Raw genomic sequence first — 23,654 nt, 5'->3', positions numbered from 1 at the left:
ATATAATATTGAAGACAGCGCCCCTGGCGGCAAATTTCTTCATGTATTAGATGTCAGTAAATACGTAACTACGTACACAGCGCCCCTAGCGGCAAATTTCTTCATGTATTAGATGTCAGTAAATACGTAACTACGTATACAGCGCCCCTAGCGGCAATTTATGAACTATCTATTGCTTACACGAATGTCTAGCAGAATTTTATCATGTTTTAGATGTCAGTAAATACGTAACTACGTACACAGCGCCCCTAGCGGCAATTTATGAACGATCTATTGCTTACACGAATGTCTAGCAGAATTTTATCATGTTTTAGATGTCAGTAAATACGTAACTACGTTTGAAGCTCCCCTAGCGTCAAATGTGTGAATTCTTAATTATCCGTTCATAACTAGTAAAATAATAACAACACGTAGCCCCTAAGTTACCCACAATCCCAATCCCGTTTAAAATCGCTAACAAGTTTTTAGTGAGTAGCCCCTCGATGTTTACTCGTAATCCAGACGCAACCATTAATCCCCATCCATTTTAAATCACCAATGAATCCCTATCCTTTTTTAAAGCGTAAATAAAAATCACCACTGAATGAAAATTTTCATTAGTGAATAGCCCCTTGACGCGCTGCCTTTAACAGTGCTAAAGTGATTACCGGGAACCTCTAATTAACCCATATTCCCGATCCATTTTAATCTAATTAATCCATTTTAAAATCCTATATATGCCTGTAACTTAATTGACAAGAAAAGGAATAAAAAATGAGATTCATTTAATCGACGAACAATTTATTCATTCTATAATACATTTATGAAGTATAAACAAAAGTATATAGATATAAAAACAAAAAGTAAACTTTGTTGAAACTTGCTCGCGTCGTGTGATATGAGAAGCCCTCCTTTATCATTGAATGGCGTCGACCCCGTCCCCTCTGCTTGGCACTGGGAAGAAGACGTCAATAGGCTCATGATGCAGCAGATGCTTGTATTTTTCTTTGAAATTAGAAAAGTTCATTTTTAACTCATTATCGTCATAATTAATACTTGGAATGATTTAATTAGCAATTTAATATTAAACTGAAACTCAATTACAAATATCAGAAGTTAAAGGGGCTGTTCGACCCGCCCCCCTTCCCCTCCTTTTTTACCCAACCGCAAAGAGACCGTCGTTTGCCCCCTTTAATATCCTGAGAAGTATAAGACTCGACGCGTACTCGAAACCATCTCCCTTGTTAGTTTAAAGAATTAACTAACCCACAACCCGAACAACTAAGATACAGATTTTTAGCGATATTTGAGAAACCAAATAATTTAAATTTTAAACTAAATCCTGTATGGTACCCGGCCGTGTTTTTTCCCCCAAAAGAAAATAGTAATCTGTGGAAAATAGCTATAGGTAATATAACACTACCAGTTTTAGCTTCAAGATTGTACAACCTTAGCCCAAACACAATAAAACAGCTTAGACACACAAAAAAAACAGCATAAAACACAATAAAACAGCATAAAACACAATAAAACAGCATAAAACACAATAAAACAGCATAAAACACAATAGAACAGCAAAGAACACCATAAACCACAATAAAACGACATAAAAACACAATAACACAACATAAAACGCTTAAAACATCATAAAACACAATAAAACAGCATAAAACAAAATAAAATAGCAAAGAACACAATAAAACAGCAAAGAACACCATAAACCACAATAAAACGACATAAAAACACAATAACACAACATAAAACACTTAAAACATCATAAAACACAATAAAACAGCATAAAACAAAATAAAATAGCAAAGAACACAATAAAACAGCAAAGAACACCATAAACCACAATAAAACGACATAAAAACACAATAACACAACATAAAACACTTAAAACATCATAAAACACAATAAAACAGCATAAAACAAAATAAAATAGCAAAGAACACAATAAAACAGCAAAGAACACCATAAACCACGATAAAACGACATAAAAACACAATAACACGATATAAAACACATTAAAACTGCATAAAACACAATAAAACAGCATAAAACACAATAAAACAGCATAAAACACAATAAAACAGCAAAAAAACAATAAAACAGCATAAAACACAATGAAACAGCTTAAACACACAATACAACAGCATAAAAAACACAATAAAACAGCATAGAAACAAAATAAAACCGCATAAAACACAATAAAAAAGCATAAAACACAATAGAACAGCATAAAACACAATAAAACAGCATGAAAACAATACAATAGCATAAAAACAATACAATAGCATAAAAACAATACAATAGCATAAAACAACATAAAAACACAATAAATCAGCATAAACACACAATAAAACAGCATAAAAACACAATAAAACAGCATAAAACCACAATAAAACAGCATAAAACACAATAAAACAGCATAAAACACAATAAAACAGCATAAAAACACAATACAACGTGCCACGTGCAGTGGTTTGTAGGCAATTTCACACGTATCTGAAACTAAGGCCTAGAGGTCCGTGCACTCGAGCTAAAAAAAGTCGAGGATATCTTAAATCCTGAAGATCCTGAAGATTTTTGTCTCTTGTCAGCACGCACAAGCCTAAGTTACATAGAGACCTAGCTTTGCGCGTGCTGACAACTGATGTAGTAAAAGAGTATATGCAGAATAAGCTATCGTTCGTGAAAGGGAGTTGCCTATCCTATAGCGTGAAAACAAATTTCCTCACGCGCATTCTTTATCCATGATGACAGAAGCGAGTGACATACGTATGTCATGCGCTTCTGATGATAATAGATTGAAAAACCTAGACCTCTTAAACCAATTTTTTGATATTTGTAAACCTGCAGAGGAGCAAATGTTGACTATGGACAGTTTTTTACTTTGTTTTCATTATTATACTAAATATAATTAAAGCCCCATCACGCTTAAATGGAAATTGGAGCCCAGAATAAAAAAATATTTTCGAAAAAAAAATTCACTTTTAAAACTTTCATTTTTGACCGAACTCTGTGTGGTCAAAAATGAAAAAGTGTTTCTTAAAAATTTAATGGACGTTTTAAAGATAAAACCAGCCCTTTCGCTTTTAAACGGGATAACCAAAGAGAGTATAGGGGAGGAGTGGAAAGAGGGGAAAATCTTGTTGCTCTTTTCTACTGCGCATCTTCAATGCGCAGTACCGAGACATTTCCGTTTGAGACATTAAATGGTATCGTAGGTGGCACAACTGACCCGGAAACTCCCTCGTACCAATAGTATAATTTAGGGGCAACATTGTAATTTACCCTTGTGGAGCGGGAGAGCTTCAACTCCTCCCCTATATTCTCTTTGTTATAGCCGCGCGTGCGTCGTTGAGCGTGTGATCGAGTGGGCTATGACTGAGCGGTGCACTGGGGTCTGGGGGCTGTCCGTCTGTTCTCAGTGTTCTGTTCTTCGTAATTGCATGGTTCCATATTCCATAAGCGTGTTTTAACTTTGGTAAAGAAATAAATAAAACATACAATTAATAGATCGGATTCAGTAACACGTACGTATAATTCTCTGTGTAATTTTGATATTGTATTTAAGCGGAGCCTCTCTATAAGAGTAGGCCAAGGCTTAGGACTTTGTTATCAATTTTTCCATTGTACGCGGTCGGTCGGTAGTACGGTACGGTGATTGTGCTGTACACTACGAACTACCAAGCTACTATTGTACTCAAAACTATTTAAATTAAGATTTGAAGTTAAAATATTTCCGCTTGAAAGTAATGTTTAGGGTGTTACTTTAAAATTAAAACCTGTTAAGGCGCCGTAAGTCTTATTTCGTGACAACAATCATTCAAAATGCCAACGAGACGTTCTACACGTACCTCCAAACGTGGAGGAGGTACGAGTACAACCCCACCTCAAAGGGGCAGAGGGAGAGCCAGGAAATCGGCTAGAATAAACGTAACCCTTACCCCTAGAGTTGAAGAAACTAAGGTTGAAATAATTCCAAAACAAGAAACTCCTAGTCCTGTTAAAACCCTAACAAAACCTAAAGGTTCGGCAGACGATTTTGAAGATATTACCAGTGGGAATGAATTCGAAGCTATCGATTCGGATCCCGAAGAAATAAATACAACTGAGACGAAATTGACCTCTAAAGAAACAACTGGTAGTAAAAACAAGTCTGACAACGGGACTTCGATACTCGAAGATATTTCAGATTGTTCCATTAACGATAATGAGCCTGAATTGGAGGATATTTCATCGGAGGGAAGTGATGACGAAGTTTTGGCTATCATCTCCAAGAATAAAGTAAAGAAGACTGGTGACAAGAAGGATGTGAAAGCAAAATTGGACGCCAAAGATGATGCGATGGAGTTGCAAGATATATCAGATGAAAGTGATAAGGATTTGGAGAAACATATGATGACTGATGACGAGAAATTGGCATTGGGACAGTTGAAAGGCGATGAAGTACCTCCAATTGATGACCAGGATGATGCCCAGAAAGTTGGAGCTATTGATGATGAAGAGAAAGTTGCTATACATGAAGGTGATGACGAGAAAGCTGAAGAAGCTATTCATGAAGATGATGACGAGAAAGCTGAAGATGCTGTTCATGAAGGTGATGACGAGAAAGCTGAAGAAGCTATTCATGAAGGTGATGACGAGAAAGCTGAAGAAGCTATTCATGAAGATGATGACGAGAAAGCTGAAGAAACTATTCATGAAGGTGATGACGAGAAAGCTGAAGAAGCTATACACGAAGGTGATGACGAGAAAGCTGAAGAAACTATTCATGAAGGTGATGACGAGAAAGCTGAAGAAGCTATTCATGAAGCTGATGATGAGAAAGCTGAAGAAGCTATACACGAAGGTGATGACGAGAAAGCTGAAGAAGCTATACACGAAGGTGATGACGAGAAAGCTGAAGAAGCTATACACGAAGGTGATGACGAGAAAGCTGAAGAAGCTATACACGAAGGTGATGACGAGAAAGCTGAAGAAGCTATACACGAAGGTGATGACGAGAAAGTTGAACTTGCTGATGATAAAAAGAAAGAACCCGTTGATGACGAGAAGATTGAAAGTTCCCAAGAAAATAATAATAAATTACCTGAAAATGATCACCATGAAGATATTTCTGATGACGAGGAGATTTATGACGAGATGATTGATGGTGATGAAAATGATGAGGGACAAGAAGATGCGGAAAATCCTGAATTGGAAGAAGCTGATGAACAGTGTGAGGGTAGTGACAATGAAGTCGAAGGGGATGAAAATTTGGAAGGTGATGGTGATGAACTAAATGAGGGTGAAGTTGATGAACAATTAGAGGTAGGGGCGGACGAAGAAGGTGAGGGTGACGAGGACGAATACGCTGAGGGTGACGAAGTTGATGACCAGATTGAAGCAACTGAAGATCAAGAACTGAGTAAAGAGGATGATGACATTAAGCTCGAGATGGAATCAGAATCTGACATCATCCCAATAGGAGAAGCCGAGCCTAAAACTGATGCTGATAAATCTGATGAAATTGGTGACGAGAAAATGGAATTAGAAAATGAAGTTCAGGAAGATGACGAAGATGAAATTCTGGAAGGCGACGAAGATGACGAGGAATTTGTCGAAATGGAAGGTGATGAGCGAGTTGATGAAGATGAATTATTGAATGATGGTGACAAAACCAATGATGACGAATTGAAAACTGAGTGTAAAACGGAATCGGACAATACAACGGTTGACGAAAAGGAGGAAGCGAAGGCAGAGAGTGCGAATGACGAAGCTGGTGACAAGGAATTGTTGGAAGATGACGATCAATATGATGATGAAGAATATGATGAGGATTATGACGAAGAAGAATATGGTGACGAAATTGAAGAGGGTGAAAAGGATGGTGAGAAAACGAGTGACAAAGATACCTGCAACAAGGAAGATAAGGCAAACGAGGATAAACTTGTAAAATCCGAGGAGAAAGTTTTGTCACCCGTTGTTGAAAAACTTGATTCTAATCAAGAAAATGATGACAAGTTGAATACTGAAGAAAAACCGAATGCAACCAATCTGGATGATAAATCGACTCCAATTGCTGTTTCTGAAAAAGGAGCGCCAGTTTCATCCGAATCTGTTAAGTCTGAAAATGATGACAAAATTGTCACCAATGATGAAAAATCGGAAACTAAACCAATTACGGAATCCAAACTGAAAATTAAACCCAAACTTCCCGCGAAGAAATGGCAAGTCAAAGCTTCACTCGCCGCGAAAGATAATAATTCGCCAGGAATCTCTACTAAAAATGAGGTGACGTTGGTGACGAGTTCTTCAACACCCGTTGATGCCACCGCTATAAATAAGCTGAAAGCTTACACCATACCCAAACGTTCCACGAAGAATGATGACGCCAAAAAGGATGTATTGGTCAAAAAAATGCCGATTTCCCCGATAGTTAAAATTAAAAAAGAGGATTTGGAATTGGCCGCCAAAAACAACGTGGTTCTGAAGAATTTGACCATTAAAGTTAAACGTTTGCCACCTGTTGAAAAAAATGGCGTTCTCCTTGAGAAGATTGAAGGGGGGAGTTCGGCACTGAAAAATACCAAAGAATTAGACTTAACTGATGGTTGGAAGATTATGGATGAAGCTGTTGGAGATTCATCCGTAAGTTTTAATTTCATTTTTATTTTATTTTATTTAATTAATAATCCATTTAGTATTTTATTCAACAATTTTTTCGTGATTTAATTGTTTTAACCATAAGCTTATAAGTGATATGTTCCATAAGTATGACACTTGATATACAAGTTCGTAATGTTAGTGAGAGCGTGTTCTAGCAGAACGACGGAAGCGAGAATTGCATGACTACACTCCGGACCTAGGCCTATTTAGTCTATATTAAGCCTTTGACTGCGCCTCACGAGTCACGAGAAGCTATGACCTACCTCACTCACTTCGCGACAAGCTTTCATTAACCAGTGACAAACTTATGGAACATATCTTATGAACCTATAGATTTACATTTAGTTTTTATTTGTTAATATTCTATTTAAGAAATATTTGTAATTTTTTTACAATATAATTTTTTTGGTTTTATGATAATGAGGTAAATAATTAAATTTATCTTGTAATTTTCATCCTTAATTTTTTTCACGCTATTATTATTATTATTTATTTTTAGTTTTATGATATCGCGGTAAATAATTATTTCTATATTTTAAATCCGCGCGCTTAATTAATTAACTACTTTGTTAATTTACGTTAATTATTTTAAATTTTTTTGATTAGACCGGCAAATCGGGTAAAGCGGTAGCGAAAAAACCACTAGTTTTTAAAAAACCATACATTAGAGGTAATCTTTTTTTTTGAATTTTCAATTTTTAAATGTCAAATTTAAATTTTTAAAATTCAATAAATAAAATTTTTTGTAGGAATTCAAAAATTTAAACCCGCGGTTTATGATATGCTTAAGGCAATGAAAATAACCCTAGTTGGTAAGAAATAATATCATTTCTAGTTCCAAGGAGGTTGTATAAGAGAGGAGACTCGGAGTCAGAAACACGTGCACTTGTAGTTCTCGGTTCATAAAACGGTTCTGTGCCGTTCCCCGGTTACCATGGTTACCCCCCCCCTCCCTGACGGCCAGAGAGAGTACATTGTCGCGCACGCGTTCAAGCCTCATTGCTCTAGCCTCGTGAGCTTGTTGATAATTTTGATTCGATCTCTCGTTTCCAATAAGGCCAGGGTTCATATAAACCTGGAAAACCTGGACCATTCAGGGAAATATATAGTTGACAAAAACCTCAGGGAAATTTAGAAATTTTTATTGAAATCAGGGAAATTTGCGTCGAACAGGGGCCGATTAATTAAGCAAAATGTTCATAAACATACCCCCCGCCGTAGGATTAACATTACACTATACTTTGGAGGCTCTTAACTCTGGTTCTACTGGAGATACGGGGATGTCCTTTTAATATGTTATAGTCCAATTTATCCCCCATCCAACCATACTAAAAACTTGGGGCTACGGACAAACAGGGGCCGAGGAATTAAGCAAAATGTTCAAAAACATGCCATAGGAATAGCATCACACCCAATTTTGGAGGCTCGTAACTCTCGTTCTACTAGAGATAGGGGGATGTCCTTTGAGTATGTTATAGTCCAATTTATCCCCCATCCAACCATACTAAAACCTTAGGGCTACGACAAACAGGGGCTGAGTAATTGTACAAAACGTAAACAAACAACCCCCTCCATAGGATTAGCATTATAGTATACTTTGGAGGCTCATAACTCGGGGATTTCCTTGGATTATATAATAGTCCTATTCCCCCCCTCCTTGGTTAACATTTGCTCCATAGGATACTCCATATACGGGAAAAACCCGGAAAACTCAGGGAAGTATATGGGGAAAAACCTGGAAATCTCAGGGAAGTTGTATGAACCCTGAAGGCGCGCCTTTACCAACGGCTTACGCGTCACTGTATCTGCCTCGTTTTTATTTACCTCGCCCCCCCCCCCACCTTTCTAGAAAGAGTCTCCCCTCATATACGTCCTCCTTGGTAGTACCCTCCACAAACTAACGCAATGTTTCAGGAATGGATTACTTGGTTGAAGTTTGGAAGGAAGACGGTAAATCACCGCCGCGGTATTATTGCGCCGCTTGCAAAACGTTAAAAGTTATCGAAAATTTGGAAGAACATATTGCCAGTCTCAGCCACAAATTGCAAATTATGGTATATATGACTTAAAAACCTGTTGTTGTTTTTTTTTACAGCTCGGTTCACGCGATAACTAAAACTACGAAATGCTTGCGTTTTTTTGCTTAGTTGAAATGTCGATAAATAGTATATTTATTCCAGTCTTAAGCAGGCTTGTAACGGGAGGGAGGGGGGTTTTGTCAAATGCCTATAAGTCTATGTCGCGCCTTGTTAGACAGTTCTACTCAGTCCGTAAGGTTTCCTCAAAGCTGTTCTTGAATTATGGCTAAAGTTAATGTTCTTATCATTCGTATATTCCTATGGACTTTAACGCCTTCTCAAATTGTTCCGCGTAAATCCTTAACTTCCAAATAATTTTGCTTCTAAATATCAAGAGAGTAACTTCATTGGATTGCTGGCAACGGTTTCCCGCGACCGCCTCGAATTGGCCGGAAGGTTACATTAACGTTCTGGACGATATCTCGAAACATCTAGCTCAACAACGGCCCGATGATATTCAAAGTATGTTATGTACGTCGCTTCATTGGTACAACTTGAGACGCCGCGATATCGACGAACGAGTTCGTAGGTCGTCGCATCCCACCTTATGTTCCAAAACTTTCGCGTACGTTCCCATGTTCGAAAAACTACCCCAAGTCGAAACTCTTTTGGACGTTAGAAAGAAACGTACCGCTTCTTCTTCATTGTCCAAAGACTCCAAAGACAAAGTTGCGCCGAAGAAAAGTGACTCCGCGCCTAAAACTACTGGTGCCTCAAAAACTTCAACCGCTTCTAGAAGCAAAAGGGATGACTCGAAATCCGCGACCAGTAAAGCTAGTCCCGATGTTAAGTCCGTCAAAACCTCCGCAACTGCCAGGAGAGACGCCAAGACAACGGAATCCAAAAAACCCTTAAGTGAAACAGGGTCAAGCTCAAAAGATAAGAAATCGGGTACCAGTGGACAGACGAAAATCGCGTCAAGATCAAGCAGTCAGGTAAAAACTACTTCGGAATCCGGTGGTCAGACGAAACCAACTTCAGTCACCAGTGGTCAGCCCAGAAATACATCAGCCACCGGCGGCCAGCCCAAAACTACTTCGGGAGCGAGTGGTCAGTCAAAAACAACTTCAGGATCCAGTGGTCAATCAAAGACGGGAGTCGGGGAAAAACTAAAAGCTTCAAACGGTGCCCAGTCAAAATTAACAGCTGCTGAAAGTCATAGAAAGACTGACAACGCGTCAAAAGTAACCAAGCGGCGCCACTCACCCCAGTCTAAGACAACGAGTGTCAGAAAAAGATCAATTTCACCCAGGAGGCGTTCTCCAATCAGAGTTAGGGATCATTCACCAGCTAGACGTCGCTCGCCACTAAGGAGGTCGCCAGCTAGACGTAGTTCACCATTTAGGAGGTCATCGCCAGCTAGACGTATATCACCGTTTAGAAGGACGTCACCTGCTAGACGTATATCTCCATTTAGAAAGACATCGCCAGCTAGACGTATATCTCCATTTAGAAAGACATCGCCAGCTAGACGTGTCTCCCCGTTTAGAAGGACATCGCCAGCTAGACGTACATCACCATTTAGAAGGACATCGCCAGCTAGACGTGTCTCCCCGTTTAGAAGGACATCGCCTGCCAGACGCATTTCACCATTTAAAAAGGTTTCCCCTCGCAGATCGCCCGCTAGAAGAACATCACCAAGAAGGTCTCCGCTGAGACGTTTATCTCCTCGTCGGTCACCGCTCAGACGCTTGTCATCTAGAAGATCCAGATCAAGATCAAGATCCCCATTGACTAGATTTTCACCTCGTAGATCACCAGCGAGACGGTCTCCGTTACGTCGCGTTTCACCCAGACGTTCGCCTCTACGTAGACTATCACCAAGGCGGTCGCCACTTCGTAGATTATCACCATCTCGAAGGTCACCAGTTCGTATATCGCCACCTAGAAAGTCTATCTACGGAGAGCGTTCGTCGCTAAGACGACGTAGCAGTTCGCCGCGTTATCGAAGTCAATCTCCGAGAAGGAGTAGCCGCAGTCCTGATTTGTTTAAACAAAGGTCACCATTACCCTATAAACGGGAAGGAGGAGTCGTCGTGGTCGATGAAGATTTAATGAATAAAGCAAATCCAAATCTGTTACAAGCCAGTAGTATCCAAACTCAAGGTTACGCCACTCAACATTACAACATGTTCAACCCAAATCCGATAGACTTGCAAGGTATGAATCCGACATTGAACTATCCCATTTCTACGGCCGCCAGCGAATTGTTCGCGCCACGCGGAGGTATATTCGCTACCAGCGCCAAACGTAAACCGATCATAACATTCGACGATGATATCGCCAATAATATCGCCAATAAACGAGGACGTCTGGAAGACTTCCAGTCTGACATACTCGCCAATAGTCCCATCGAGAAGAAAAAGCCAGCCAATTTTTGGGAAAGTTGGCATAAGAACCACGAAAACCAGGAGGGGGAGGCCAATCAGGCGCTTCAAGAAGAGATATGGACCAAGCAACAACAGAACTGGCCCGAAGTATCCCCAGGTAATGTACCATTTCATTGAAATAGCCGAGTTTTTACGAATGACCTTGGTAGCTGTTAGGCCTAGTTGTCGTTTGTCACGTGATTGACTCTCCCGCGCGAGAAATAAAGTTTATGAATGGGAGTGTTTCTATTAACAGATGGAAGAGGAATGACCTATAACCGACAGATTTTAGGGAGAGATAGCATTTCAGGTAAGTCCCGAGTTAACCCCGAACCTATCATCCTTTTATACGCGTTTTCCGCTTCGTTTACTCGCGTCATTTTTGTCAGTCAAGTTCATCGACGAATTAATGGTATATTTCAGTTACTGTATTTAATAAATCGGAAAAATCTGATTCGCTGTTAAGTAAAAGCGATTCCGCTTACGGAACAAACCCCGTTAAGCCAATTACGGATGACCTTTGGCGTCAACAGGCCGCTCTACCCAGACCCAGCGCTTTGTCAGATTTGAGACGAAGTACGGCGTCGAGCGGATTAGATTGGATGCGGACGAAGGATAAGCCTTATCAACCCTCTTTTGGTGGATTATTATCCTCCAATAAGGATGCGTTCAATAGTCCAACCAGCGGCGGTGGAGTTAGTGCCAGTTTAGGAGGGTTCACTCGCGCGCCATCGTCAAATTCTTTATTGGATGATCCTGATATCGGATGGGATTCTCCCGGGAGCAAGTCGTACGAAAGGAGGTTGGGCTCGATCCAAACTCGTCAACCGTCCGATTCGTGGCAGAGTTCCGGCGATCGGGCTAGTGGGATAGTCGGCAGTTTATCCGCGAGAGACGCGCCAAACAGTTCTAACATATTCATGGTTAAAACTGGAACGTCTTCGTCGGTTCATCCATTAGCGGCTGTTGGGTTTTCAAGCTCTGGTCTTGAAATTACTGGCGGGGCTTCTACTTCCGTTCGTCTCGATTCATCAGTCAATAGACAGCGAGAAAGGAATCCCCAATATAGCGTGGCGCCAATTACTAACATAGACGCGGATAGGAGCGCCTCGGCGGTTCCAAGGATGTCTGTTAGCAATCCCGGCGGTGGCGGCGTTAAGAGTATGATGGCCGAATCAACTTGGAGAGGAGGAAACATGGGCGTTGGTCCATCGAATATAATGACGGGACAACAACAACAACAGGCTTGGAGACAAGCCCAAGAACCTAATCCAATGACCATCGTGACTCAACCTCCTCAAGAAGATTTAAACGTCGTGGCCCAAAAGCTTAATTCGACCTTAACTAGGATCCTTAACAATTATAAACCAACTGGAGGATTGTTTTCTAACCCTAACTTGAAGATTAGCGGTCCGCAACAGCGTCAAGATAGTGGTGCCATGTTCAGAGCGGGGCCTATTGGAGATAAGTTGGCGCTAGCTCAAAATATCGCGTCGGCTTTGACGAGTATGGGTATGGCCAATGTCCCTCAACACGAGCTGGTGGCCATTCTTCAACATCTGGGATTGCTGGGTGTAGGTGGACAAGGAATGATGCCGAGCGGTAACCGTGTTATGGATGACTTACGCGAGACGGTTAGTCGATTCGAACGCACCTTTCAGTATCACCGCTTTTAAGTAACAAGGTACTGGTAGGTTACAGCCAACCTGGATATTTGGCTTTCCGCCACACGGGTGACCACCGTCACCTCTTAACAATATATTGAATTTTTACTTTTCATATTGGAAACAATCATTATTATCGCTTATATTAATAAATCCTACGATTCAATTTGTTGGTTCAATTCAGTTTTCTCGCAACCGCGAGCGAGTAATTAAATCTCGCTCATCATCCATGTTTCATAGTCGATACATTGTAGTAAAAAATTCTACTTCGCCAATATCAAATAGTTCCATGTGTCATCAAAATGTTACCTACGCGTGTTAAATAATGTTATATTGTGTCTCCTGCGTTTCCGTTAACCACGTGGAACTAACGATCCACCGTGTGTGATTTTCGGATACCAGTTCCTTACGCTTAGCTTAGCCATTCGGTTATATTTGAATAACCTTTGACCCAGTGGATGGTAATACGGCTCCCTTTAAAAACGCGCATTGCTCGCAGCCCTTACATTGTATTTTGAATTTTTTGAAATAAAATTAATGCCGTTTATGAATTAAATTATATATGTGCGATTAAACTTAAGCTTATTCATTACTCTAGAGCCTAAACACTCCGTTCCTTGCAGAACATGGTGCAACGTGGTCGTACTCGCAATGTCTGGATAAAATAAACCCAATGGATTCCTCAAGGTTAGGTAGGTAATATTATATTTCAATTTCGAGAGAACAATATTTTTAATCATTTTAAACAGTAACATCAAAAAATATATGAAACCTATTCAATCTAGTTTTCTTAACATTTAAGTTTAATGTAGTATTGTTCTCATCCAAGCGTGGTCAACACTTGGGTTGATCAAAATCAGACTATAACCGTATTCGTAATAATTTCTCGAGGGATAATGAAGTAGGCCTAGGAAAACAAGTTATTTTTAATTGGTCAAGGGTGCTCGCTACACGTGGGCCAACTCGCGGTGCTTCTTGCCGCGATGGAAATAGCCTCTGATGACGGCCCCACCTCTGTTGTGTTTTGCTTCTCTTAGGGCATTAATGGAATAGTCTTTTGTAGCAAAATGGAGTTGGGCTACAACATTGGAAATTGTTTTAATTCATATTTTAACACCCTTAATTAAAAATAACTCGTTTTTCGACTTCATTATCACTTTTAACGCCAGTCGTTAGTTTCTCACTACATAAACTATACAATATCAATTTTTGGTTAACAGTACGCCAATTTAAACAACGCATCGTTCCCCATTTAACATTTCAACTCGGAACTAACCAATGGCCAGCCCTTAAACATTTGTTAAAACGAACACTCACGACGCGAATGTTTTAAAACTAATATCTAGCGACCATATAAAACACGTTAGTCCAAAGGCAACGAAGTGTATACAAACGTAATGTCGTGGGTGTGTGCTTTTGGAAGTTACGTGACGATATGAACTTAGAGATAACAATAATCATTTTTAACTTTCAATGACAGTTTTACTTCGACGATAGAACTTATTCCTCAAAGACTTTGCGCTTCTGCCTACAATGCCCTTTTCCACGGTTCCTGATGTTTCGGTCTTGCGCGTTACCTCTCTCTCGGAACTGGCTGGCATCATGGTTGAGGCCCCCGCGGCGCTATGAGCCAAAGCCCCGGCCAAGAGAGGGTTAACGCCGGCCCGGACCATCGGTTGAGCTTCCTTAAGCGCCATCAAGCTGGCCCCCGTTAAGGTATGTCGTCTAAAACGATTAGGCGTTTCAATCTGACGCCTGTCGACGCTGGAAGGATCGGCTTGAAACGCCAAGGCATTCATGATGACATGGTCAGGGATGACGCCTAAAGGATGTACTTCCCGCATCAGGATGCTCGCCGGTATCTTGTAGAACTCGATATACTCCAAGAACGTAAAGAATGTTTCTCTTAGCTCGGCATTCGGCTCGTTTTCGCAAAAATGTTGGCTCCAATGTAAGGCCGCGTGAAATTTGATCAATTCATCCGCTCGCAATTCCTCGCGAGATAGAATTAAGCAGACGACGTGTTGAGGTAACATGGCGAACGATCCCAAACTTAGAACATCATTGCCATGAAGGTCCACGTATTCCAGGACCTATTACCGTCAAAATTAAATAACTCCAATAGGCTCAAAGAATAGGGGAGACAACCCACTTTTTGAATGAGCGATTTGGTGCATTTGTACTGAATATATCTCTCCGCGGATGCGAGTAGAGCGCAAACGGTGTCCACGTTTATACAGCATTGAACGAAACCCATACAGGCTTTCCTTAGTTCGTCCAAACCGTAGTAATCAGCGGCGTTTACCAACCCTGAAAAAAAAACGAAGAGAGAACGTCGCTGCGAAGGTCTTGAAGATTACAACAAATATTACCAAGAAGCGTCCTAGCTTGCAGCGTGACGCACCCCGTGTGAATGTACTCGATAAGTTGTCGGAAAACGTCCGGTTCAAACTCTTCGACGATGATTGTCTGATGCGTAGGCATCGGAGGCTTTAATGACAATTTCCATCGAATTAGTCATTAACCATTAAGTACCTAGTATTTAAAAGCTAGTACTTGTTGGTACGGAACGTGTAGTATGGGCTCGCTACTTCTTTTTAAGAAGTACTTCAATCTATTGGTCTCTCTAAATTCTTTTCTCCTTGTACTTTCTTTGGGTGAACCGCTTCCGCCGCCGTGTTGACTTAAACGAAATCCTGGTCCGGCTGAGTACAACATCTTATGGAATATTCTGAACGAGCCCGCGCGTTTATGGCATTTAGCAATCCTTCAATTATTTAAACGGACGTATCTGAACTTTAACTTACTTGCTCCTCGCGGCGAGAACGGCTTTGACAGCGCATACCGGCTCTCTCGTTTCGCCAACTAAAAATGTTATGTCACATAATTCGGGCATACTAGCTAAAAATTTCATGTCTTCCGCTAATCCACTTTTGTTTTCGAATAACGATTGATCGTAATCGTCTTCGGATAAGCTCATTTCGTCGGACATGTTTTACTTCCGGTTATAAGCTTCGTTTAGTTACGCGTGCTGGGCCATACCAGGATCCATTTCGTAAGGCAGGTTCTAACTACTCGACGCGATAAATTCAGTTCTTGAACGAGATACGAATTTGTTGTCTCATTAGCGATTTAGATTTTCCGCTAACAAAAACTGACGGGTAATATTTGAGGAACACCGCGGCTTGTTGCGAATTTCAGTCGAGGCTTAAGGTTTCAAAGCGATCGATAAATCTCGAGATCCTATTTCTAAGGATAAGAACCACCTCTTATCAGTCTAGTGGGTCAAACGAAGCCGCCTTTTGAAAAGAAAAAAATCTAAGCTACCTGTTGAGCCGTACCTGTTGCCAATTTACCGCCTGAGCGAGATGTTTATGTTCCGTACGAATTTGGTTGTTTCAAAATTGACGACACGATACTGTAAAGTTTCATCGAGATCATTATCGATTCAACATTAAGTACTTAATCGTTTGTATTCCTTCATAAAATTTATTGAAATCGGACAGATTTAGCGTACGATGGGAGCGGAGATCACCTCAAGACTAGATATATGCGAAGTAAAACCATCCGCGTTGCTACAGCAAGACGCTTGCCGTGGAAATTTGCCCAATTTATTGATTTTTCTAGCCAGTTGTATTGCACGTACAAAATACCTTGGAGGCTAGGATAAATGTCAAAGGCAGCGGCGCCTTACTTGAATCCCATTTTATGTTAAGGTATATTCGGTGATCAATACTGGATTACGTATTAATATTGTATCCATCTGAACAAATAAAAAAAAAGAATCCGAAAATAAATCGTAGTTTTGTTTGTTTCTCTAAAATGACAACAAAAAATATTGACACTGCTAAAAATTGAAATTGGAATTCTTAGAGCTTATCAAATGTACACAAATTTAGGGAAACAATTTTTTATCTATAAAGAATGGAAAATTTTTAGGCATTTACAACTTCGTTCAATTTACTTTAGTACAGTCATAGTGTAAGTCCTTTTCCTCGCCAAGAACAATTCCTACGCGTTTTAATTAAGTTTACCCTAACTAGTTTGAATTTTTGGTACATTCTCGTTTAATGTCATACGGTAAACGTCAAGTAATTGCGGATTTGCACAGAGCCGCGAGGAAAGGTGATAAGGAAACGTTATTAACGTTGTTAGAATTGGGAATATGCGACGACATCAGCCCTGACGCTCGTGGTAGAACGCTATTGCATACGGCTTGCGAAAGAGCCGAGATAAATATGATGTTTTCTCTGTTGTCTTGCGAAGTGCCAATAGACGTTAAAGATCGCGATGGTAACACGCCGTTGATGAAAGCTGCGGAAAACGGTCATTTCAGCACCGTGAGGGAACTTCTGGAAGCCGAGGCCAATCCTAACATCACCAACAAGTTGGGGGAGACCGCCATGCATTTGGCTGCTAAGATTGGTGACGCCATGGTAATGTTTACCACGGCATTTAGTTTAAAGCAACAGGTGGCTCCGTGATCACCCCTGGCATTCTGGCTAACCTCCTGGACTCGAATTTGTGTAGTAGAAAAGTCATCTTTTAGGGGCACCAACGGAACCGCCTTTGCTTTCATATAACTTACGCTTATACGTTAGGGTATTATTAAGTCCTTTTTATTGACTTAGATTATGGAAATTTTGGCTGAAAATGGAGCTGATCTTCACGCGTGCAATAAAATAGGCTTATCAACGTTACATTACGGCTGTATGACAGACCGAATTGAATCGGTTTTATATTTGTTAAACCATAACGCGGACATAAACAAACGAGATGCGAATGGCAATACCGCCTTGCAGTTTGCCATCAAAGCGGAAGCCAGGTGTACTATAATTCTACTGGCTTGGGGCGCGGACACCAGTCTGATCAATCTCAAGGACAAAAGGTTATTAAAATTAATGGACGATTTTAGAAATTCGAATTGTACTTTGACCGAAGCGAACGCGTTTAATAAAATCTATAAGACGCAAGTTCTTAAGAAATTAGAACGTTTTCTGGAAAATAATGAAAATTAAAACGTAGGAACTTTAAAGAATATTTTTATTATCATTTCTTATTTTAGATGTAATGGTTTCAGGGTTGGCACGGAACCTGGTTAAGTCAGGGATTTAAAGTTTTTTTTTCTAAAATGTCAGGGATAGGTCAAGGATTTTGTTTGGTATATCAAACCATGCTTCGAAAAATGCTAAATATGGGTCAGGTGTGGTGAAGTGGGCTCTGATAAAAGTTTCGTCCAAACCCTGCTTCATATATGGAAGACGGAACATCCGGTGGTGGTATGTGGACGACAAAGAGACGTTAAATAGAGCTTAACTTACCAGTCCTTTTTGTTCGAAGTCATATTTAGCGTGTCTGGAATGAAAATACAGGATGTTCTGTCTTAAGACAACAAGGGTGGTCCATCACCAGACTCTACTTTACCACTTTGACGGGTCTATTACTTCAACAAACGCCGAAAAGATTAATTGACTCGCTTGTGGTTAATAAGATAACTTCATTCACCGTTATATCTAACCTTAAACTTTAAAGTAGTTGAAGTTCTACGTATACTTGATATCGTTATTACGCGAGGCCTGTAATTCGCCCCGGGCAATCCCGGTGTATGTGTCCCGTTTCATTTAATAACGTTCTCTCTCATACTGGAATTACAAAACATATTTTTCTACTCGGCCGTTTATCTTTTTCTTTTTTGTAATTAATGCCACACTAGAGGCGATTCTACGAAGTTTAAATCAACCAATAAATCTAGTTACGTCCCACTGTTTTCTATGCCAAGAAATTTCACTTTTCAAAGATTGTTAGTTCACTTAACGTAAACAAATCGAGACCTACGGACGTTGTAGCGTTGGCGGTGCATGCTTGATTCGACGATCTCTGCTGATAGTAATCAGTATGCTTATTTTGTACGTGAAAATTATTTATATTAGATGAATTTATTTGGAATCTTATGAAAATTAAAATGGTAAGTTGATTTTTATTTTTAATTCTGATTATTTATTTTGAAAATATGTATGAGTTGATTATGTGTTTCGAAAGTTAAACAATGTTTACTGATCACTTGTCGCGAACCCTATGTCTGATAACTTTTGAACAATCTAGGGGTGAAAGGTCATTTATACGATATGTTTTAGTTCTGTAGATCCATGCAAAGCAATGTCCGTACTTATGTGGATAGTATTATAGGGTTTTGTTAAAATACGATACTATTTTGAAATCAATTTTAATAGAAAAGTGGTTTAGTAATTTTTAAAAATAAATATTAAAGAAATTATTTTCTAGACTTTAGTTAATTTAACCCAATAAAATTCTAGGTTAGAATGTCAACGGTGAAAGTATACGATAGGCCTCTCAGAGACCGTCGGACGGTAAAACCTGTTTAGGGTATTAATGTTAAAGAATTTCTGGAAATTTCGCCGGATTTATGTAGCTCTTCTTAGTAATCACTAATCTTACATTTCGAAATATATGACGCAAACCTTGACTAACTTCAAGTAGCGCAACATAAAACTTACTAACGATCTATTCATAAACTAAATGTTAAATTTTTTAAACTGGTATAGAAAGATATTCTTAGAGAGTCAAATTTGAAACACGTTGGCAAGTTGATCTAAACTCATTTCGTATATTTTTAAAAGAAAATACAGATCACGTTTAAAACCTTCTTGGTTGCTATATGTATCATCATCATCATCATTTGCTTCGTATCCCGGGTTACCTGCCAAGATGGCGCGACGAGTTCAACATCACCTACAGTGGAAACGAAACTAGGAAGGTTAAAGGGTATCTTGAAAAAGTCCCCAATGGGTAAGACTGTGAAAGTCTTCTACAAGATACCCTTCGCCGAACCACCTCTTGGAAGGCTACGATTCAAACCACCGTTACCGCCAAAGTCATGGGCCAATAAAACTTTGGATTGTTCACGTTTAGGACCGGCTTGCGTACAGAAACGCAACGCCTTCATTCAAATGCATCCGGTGTTAAATTTCTACCTTGGACTCGGAGACGAAAAGCCATCTGAGGATTGCTTGTATTTAAATTTGTTTGTCCCTAAGGCAAGTCTCGTCGCCATACGGAGATTCAAAAATGATACTAACGAGTTAATTTTTAGGTAATTAAAGAGAAGGTTCCCGTTATGGTTTGGGTTTATGGTGGATCATTCGTGACGGGTACCGCTAATTCCGCCATCTACGACGCGACTACATTGGCCTCCGAGGAAGACGTCATCGTGGTTACTTTCAACTATCGACTATCTACATTCGGCTTCCTGTACTTGGGTATTGAAGAGGCGCCCGGTAACGTCGGACTCATGGACCAAGCCATGGCTTTACGGTTTATCAAAGAACATATTGGCAGTTTTGGAGGAGACAGTAATAGAGTAACGTTCTTTGGAGAGAGTGCAGGAGCCATTAGCGTCGGTAAGAAATTTACAAACCAATTATTACAATTTTAAGAACGCAACCTTGTTGTTTTAGCTCACCACCTTCACATCGCGTCAAGTCAGAACCTTTTTCAACGCGCGATAATACAAAGCGGTTCGGCCCATATGCCAAATGCTTTCGAAACGCGAGAAGCGTTACTTAAATCGGCCTCGATACTTGCCGACAACATCGGTTGTCCTTTCAACCAATCCAACCGTCTCCAAACACTTAACTGTTTAATGAACAGAAGCTCGGACGATATTCGTGACAACGAACCAACGTACAGTTATAATTACAACCTGTTCTTCAAACCCGTCGTCGATGGCAAGTACATCGTAAAACACCCCTTACAATCCTTATTAGAACATGATAAGTTACCCAAGGTTGACGTAATTGTTGGGAACGTTCAAGACGAAGCGACGCTATTTTTATTAGGACTTTACCCTTTTGTATTCCCACTTCGAGACAATATTAAACCCAAAGAAATTGATCTACGCGAAATGTTCCACGAAGCTTTCGGTTTGAAACCAAACAGTATAATTGTGGACACCATTATGGCTTTGTACACGAATGTCCACGAAAGGGACAAGTACAAGCGGAACGTCGATATCGCCATTCGCGCGGGTACTGATGGGGCCTTCTTCTGCTCGGCGCAACAGTTTGAAAACGCCATGGTTGACGCTGGAAACTCGGTCTTTAAATATCGGTTCAAACATATTTCTACGGATTTTCCCGCACCTAAATGGATCGGGTCGTTCCATGGAAGCGAAATTATCTTCGTTTTTGGCGAACCTTTAAGTCAAAGGCGAAATTTCAGCGAAGCTGTTCAGAATCTGAGTAGAACTGTTATGAGATACTGGGCCAATTTCGCTCGAACCGGGTGAGTTCATTTTGTTTGGTTTTTTTTCACATTCACGCGTGACGTTTATTCTGATTCTAATTAATCTAATTAGCGATCCCAATCTATCTCCGAATGACGATATTCCTGTGCCATTCTGGCCCAAATTAAACCCTATGGACCCGAGTTTCGTTAATTTGGACGTTAACGTGACTTCTATGGGTTTTCACGATCGAAAACGGTGCCATTTTTGGAACGAAATTTTCCCTAAAATGTACGAACTTGAAATGCATCAACCACCCGAATACGAACCCCTTTATTTGAAGATAAGTGACGGTGGAAGATATACGTGACCTTGGAAAATACAAGTAACGTATTTTTGTGAACTTTGGTAAATCCGAAGCGGCTCAAATATTCTTCGATAAAAAATAAAAACAATTTATAAAAAATTATCTTACGTTTTTAACCCAATTGTAAATTTTATGATAAGATAGTCAATGTTTGTCCCGCGGTTTTCCCAAGCAAGTAGTTATTATTCTACGGAATTGATACGTCAAGAACGGGTTATTAAAATTATTGCATTTTATATTACTATTTTACATTCAATTTTGAAGGTAGGTGCGTATTTTTGTCGCGTTCATTCGCGTTATCTATTGTACATATTCATTTGGTTGAACGCAGCGAGAGGCAAGATATGTCGTCCAATATGGGCAATAGGGTAAAACGCGAGATTCCAGAGTACCAAGTAGTGGAAGGCCATATTCTGCCTAAATATAATTTCGATCCAAATATTTTTCGAGAGTGTTTGACGTATAAACCACGTACTGATGACGTCTTCATAGCCACGTATCCGAAATGCGGTACAACGTGGACGCAACAAATAGTTTATTTGATTTTCAACAATGGGATACCGGCTGAAAATGGAAGAGAGTTCTTTTCAAATTCACCGTTTTTGGAAAGATCTGGGTTGGATCTTGTTGAAAAAGCCAAGAGACCTAACGCCATTAAGTCTCATTTACCGTTTAGCACGATTCCCTATTCGAAAGAAGCAAAGTATATTTACGTCACAAGAAACTATAAAGGTTGGTGTAACTATAAGTTCGTAAGATATGTTCCATAAGTTTGTCACTGGTTACAAACTGGAGCTTGTCATGAAGTGAGTGAGGTAGGTCATAGATTTGAGGTAAAGCGACGCCTGGTGAAGTACTACTGTCAAAGGCTTAGTAAAGTAGAGATGAACTGCAAAATTAACCGAGTGTAGTCAATTCTCGCTCGTCGTTCTCGAACTAGCTCGAGCTGTAAGTCTCTAGCATTACGAAGTATAGGTAGTGTCAAACTTATGGAACATATCTTATAAACTTATGGTGTAACTTAATAACTATTCAATGTGTAAGGGCTGAAGTACAGTGGGCGATTTTGAGTCGAAAAGGTTCCGTGACATTTGGCCACCCTAATAAAAAAATTTTCTCTCAAGATTGTTGCGTTTCGTTTTACCATCACACGAAAAGCAGTCCTTCGTACAACTTCGACGGTACCTTGGACGCTTTCTTTGAATTGTTTCTGGACGGGTTAGTCGATAACGGAGATTACTTCGAGCATCTTACGTCCTGGTACAAACACGCGTCTGACCCCAACGTGCTATTCCTCATCTACGAACAAATGCTTGAAAATCCCGAAAAGGCCATTCTAGAGGTGGCCAAATTCCTTGGTACAGATTACTACGATAAACTTCAAAGTGACAACGAAGCCTTGATGAAAATCGTCAGGTTTAGCGAATTCGCGTACATGAAACAACGGACCAATCGGTTCTTCAAGGAACAATACAAGTACGATCACGAATTGGTGCGAAAAGGTAACGTGGGTGGATGGAGGGCGGAGTTAACGGCTGAACAAAGTCGCTTATTGGACGAGAAAGCCGAATCGGTGTTAAGTGGAACTGAATTACTCAAGTATTGGAGGGACATTGGCTGTTTAGAATTAGAAGAGGCTTCTGTCGAAGTTGATGAGGCGGATTTAGACTTGACTACAAAAAGTAAATCTGAAATGTGTGAATTACCTTCAAATTAAATAATATATTTCTTAGTACTGGTTTTGAGGAATCTTTTAAAGTAAGGTCAAGATATCGTTTAAATTTAAATAACAAATATCTGATAGATATTAAAGGGACTGTCTCGTGAAAATTCATGAAAATTATTCTTAACCGAGCTAGGGTATTTTGGTTTCTTCGCTTCCAATAGAAAAAAAATACTGATTTAATTAAAAAAGAACACGATTTCATTTGACTTATCCTTCAAGAACCTTACGTCATAGATTAAAATAAATTTACGGGCTCAAAATTCACGGTCAAATAAGTGGTGGTTCCCAGCAGGAAATATTACAAAAAAAAAATATATTTATTCAAAGCCTTATGGCTTTTTCTCGTATTTGTCAAACTCTAGTTAACAATTTTCGTATTGCTTAACATTTATTTCACACAAGGATGTGTACATTTGTTTTAATGGTAAAACGACATTATCTTGGTAATGTAATAAAAAAATTATTACCTCTCCGAGTGACGTATGTCACGGAGAGGTTCTAATTTCGACGTGTGTGTGTGTGTGTGTGTGTGTGTGTCTGTCTGTGTGTCTGTGTGTCTGTTGTTACACCCA

General features: G+C 39.8%; 5 protein-coding genes across 8 annotated transcripts; 4 read left to right on the top strand and 1 right to left on the bottom strand.

The window, feature by feature from the left end:
- Positions 1 to 3,368: 3,368 nt before the first annotated feature.
- Positions 3,369 to 13,303, top strand: LOC149705144 (uncharacterized). Its single transcript, XM_089865334.1, has 7 exons — positions 3,369 to 6,618; positions 7,243 to 7,306; positions 7,386 to 7,448; positions 8,551 to 8,690; positions 9,050 to 11,201; positions 11,340 to 11,393; positions 11,507 to 13,303. The coding sequence occupies exons 1-7, from the start codon at positions 3,817 to 3,819 to the stop codon at positions 12,757 to 12,759; spliced, it is 6,528 nt and encodes a 2,175-aa protein (XP_089721460.1). The 5' UTR covers positions 3,369 to 3,816; the 3' UTR covers positions 12,760 to 13,303.
- Positions 13,304 to 13,460: 157 nt separating this feature from the next.
- Positions 13,461 to 21,512, bottom strand: gprs (speckle type BTB/POZ protein). The gene is made up of 7 exons (XM_089865375.1): positions 21,465 to 21,512; positions 16,075 to 16,510; positions 15,555 to 15,996; positions 15,304 to 15,478; positions 15,120 to 15,237; positions 14,900 to 15,057; positions 13,461 to 14,840 (listed from the first exon to the last, which is right to left on the bottom strand). The coding sequence occupies exons 3-7, from the start codon at positions 15,737 to 15,739 to the stop codon at positions 14,211 to 14,213; spliced, it is 1,266 nt and encodes a 421-aa protein (XP_089721501.1). The 5' UTR covers positions 15,740 to 15,996; positions 16,075 to 16,510; positions 21,465 to 21,512; the 3' UTR covers positions 13,461 to 14,210.
- Positions 16,818 to 18,514, top strand: LOC149705143 (uncharacterized). 4 transcript variants are annotated; one of them, XM_089865393.1, is made up of 4 exons: positions 16,818 to 17,183; positions 17,379 to 17,635; positions 17,886 to 18,026; positions 18,088 to 18,514. In XM_089865393.1, exons 1-4 carry the CDS (start codon positions 16,818 to 16,820, stop codon positions 18,095 to 18,097), a joined length of 774 nt encoding a protein of 257 aa, XP_089721519.1. In that variant the 3' UTR covers positions 18,098 to 18,514. The 4 variants fall into 4 exon arrangements, with proteins under 4 accessions (XP_089721519.1, XP_089721518.1, XP_089721520.1 ...); XM_089865392.1 differs by having other exon boundaries at positions 17,886 to 18,514; XM_089865394.1 differs by lacking the exon at positions 18,088 to 18,514 and having other exon boundaries at positions 17,379 to 17,768; positions 17,828 to 18,011.
- On the top strand, positions 18,661 to 21,500 carry LOC149705142 (acetylcholinesterase-like). The gene is made up of 4 exons (XM_089865357.1): positions 18,661 to 19,802; positions 19,859 to 20,165; positions 20,223 to 21,048; positions 21,122 to 21,500. Exons 1-4 carry the CDS (start codon positions 19,551 to 19,553, stop codon positions 21,357 to 21,359), a joined length of 1,623 nt encoding a protein of 540 aa, XP_089721483.1. The 5' UTR covers positions 18,661 to 19,550; the 3' UTR covers positions 21,360 to 21,500.
- A 5-nt stretch (positions 21,513 to 21,517) lies between the features above and the next one.
- On the top strand, positions 21,518 to 23,091 carry LOC149705140 (sulfotransferase ssu-1-like). Its single transcript, XM_089865386.1, has 3 exons — positions 21,518 to 21,624; positions 21,688 to 22,088; positions 22,481 to 23,091. Exons 2-3 carry the CDS (start codon positions 21,701 to 21,703, stop codon positions 23,071 to 23,073), a joined length of 981 nt encoding a protein of 326 aa, XP_089721512.1. The 5' UTR covers positions 21,518 to 21,624; positions 21,688 to 21,700; the 3' UTR covers positions 23,074 to 23,091.
- Positions 23,092 to 23,654: the final 563 nt, after the last annotated feature.

This window comes from Phalangium opilio, unplaced genomic scaffold (genome assembly GCF_054372755.1).
Source record: "Phalangium opilio isolate 3A_F unplaced genomic scaffold, DU_Popi_V2 ptg000014l_1, whole genome shotgun sequence".
NCBI classification, from domain to species: domain Eukaryota; kingdom Metazoa; phylum Arthropoda; class Arachnida; order Opiliones; family Phalangiidae; genus Phalangium; species Phalangium opilio.
This window is presented reverse-complemented; position numbering and strand designations above follow the sequence as displayed.

Bases quoted from the DNA above. Each gene is read 5' to 3' on its own strand.
- LOC149705144 (XM_089865334.1), top strand. From the start codon at position 3,817: ATGCCAACGAGACGTTCTACACGTACCTCCAAACGTGGAGGAGGTACG. The intron at 6,619-7,242 runs GTAAGTTTTAAT...TTTTTTGATTAG, and splicing joins AAGCTGTTGGAGATTCATCC to ACCGGCAAATCGGGTAAAGC. The intron at 7,449-8,550 runs GTAAGAAATAAT...GCAATGTTTCAG, and splicing joins AATGAAAATAACCCTAGTTG to GAATGGATTACTTGGTTGAA.
- gprs (XM_089865375.1), bottom strand. From the start codon at position 15,739: ATGTCCGACGAAATGAGCTTATCCGAAGACGATTACGATCAATCGTTA. The intron at 15,479-15,554 runs GTAAGTTAAAGT...GGGCTCGTTCAG, and splicing joins GTTCTCGCCGCGAGGAGCAA to AATATTCCATAAGATGTTGT. The intron at 15,058-15,119 runs GTAATATTTGTT...TTTTTTTTTCAG, and splicing joins GCAAGCTAGGACGCTTCTTG to GGTTGGTAAACGCCGCTGAT.
- LOC149705140 (XM_089865386.1), top strand. From the start codon at position 21,701: ATGTCGTCCAATATGGGCAATAGGGTAAAACGCGAGATTCCAGAGTAC. The intron at 22,089-22,480 runs GTTGGTGTAACT...TTTTCTCTCAAG, and splicing joins CGTCACAAGAAACTATAAAG to ATTGTTGCGTTTCGTTTTAC.
- LOC149705143 (XM_089865392.1), top strand. From the start codon at position 16,818: ATGTCATACGGTAAACGTCAAGTAATTGCGGATTTGCACAGAGCCGCG. The intron at 17,184-17,378 runs GTAATGTTTACC...TTATTGACTTAG, and splicing joins CTAAGATTGGTGACGCCATG to ATTATGGAAATTTTGGCTGA. The intron at 17,636-17,885 runs GTTATTAAAATT...CTAAAATGTCAG, and splicing joins ATCAATCTCAAGGACAAAAG to GGATAGGTCAAGGATTTTGT.
- LOC149705142 (XM_089865357.1), top strand. From the start codon at position 19,551: ATGGGTAAGACTGTGAAAGTCTTCTACAAGATACCCTTCGCCGAACCA. The intron at 19,803-19,858 runs GCAAGTCTCGTC...GTTAATTTTTAG, and splicing joins TAAATTTGTTTGTCCCTAAG to GTAATTAAAGAGAAGGTTCC. The intron at 20,166-20,222 runs GTAAGAAATTTA...TTGTTGTTTTAG, and splicing joins TGCAGGAGCCATTAGCGTCG to CTCACCACCTTCACATCGCG.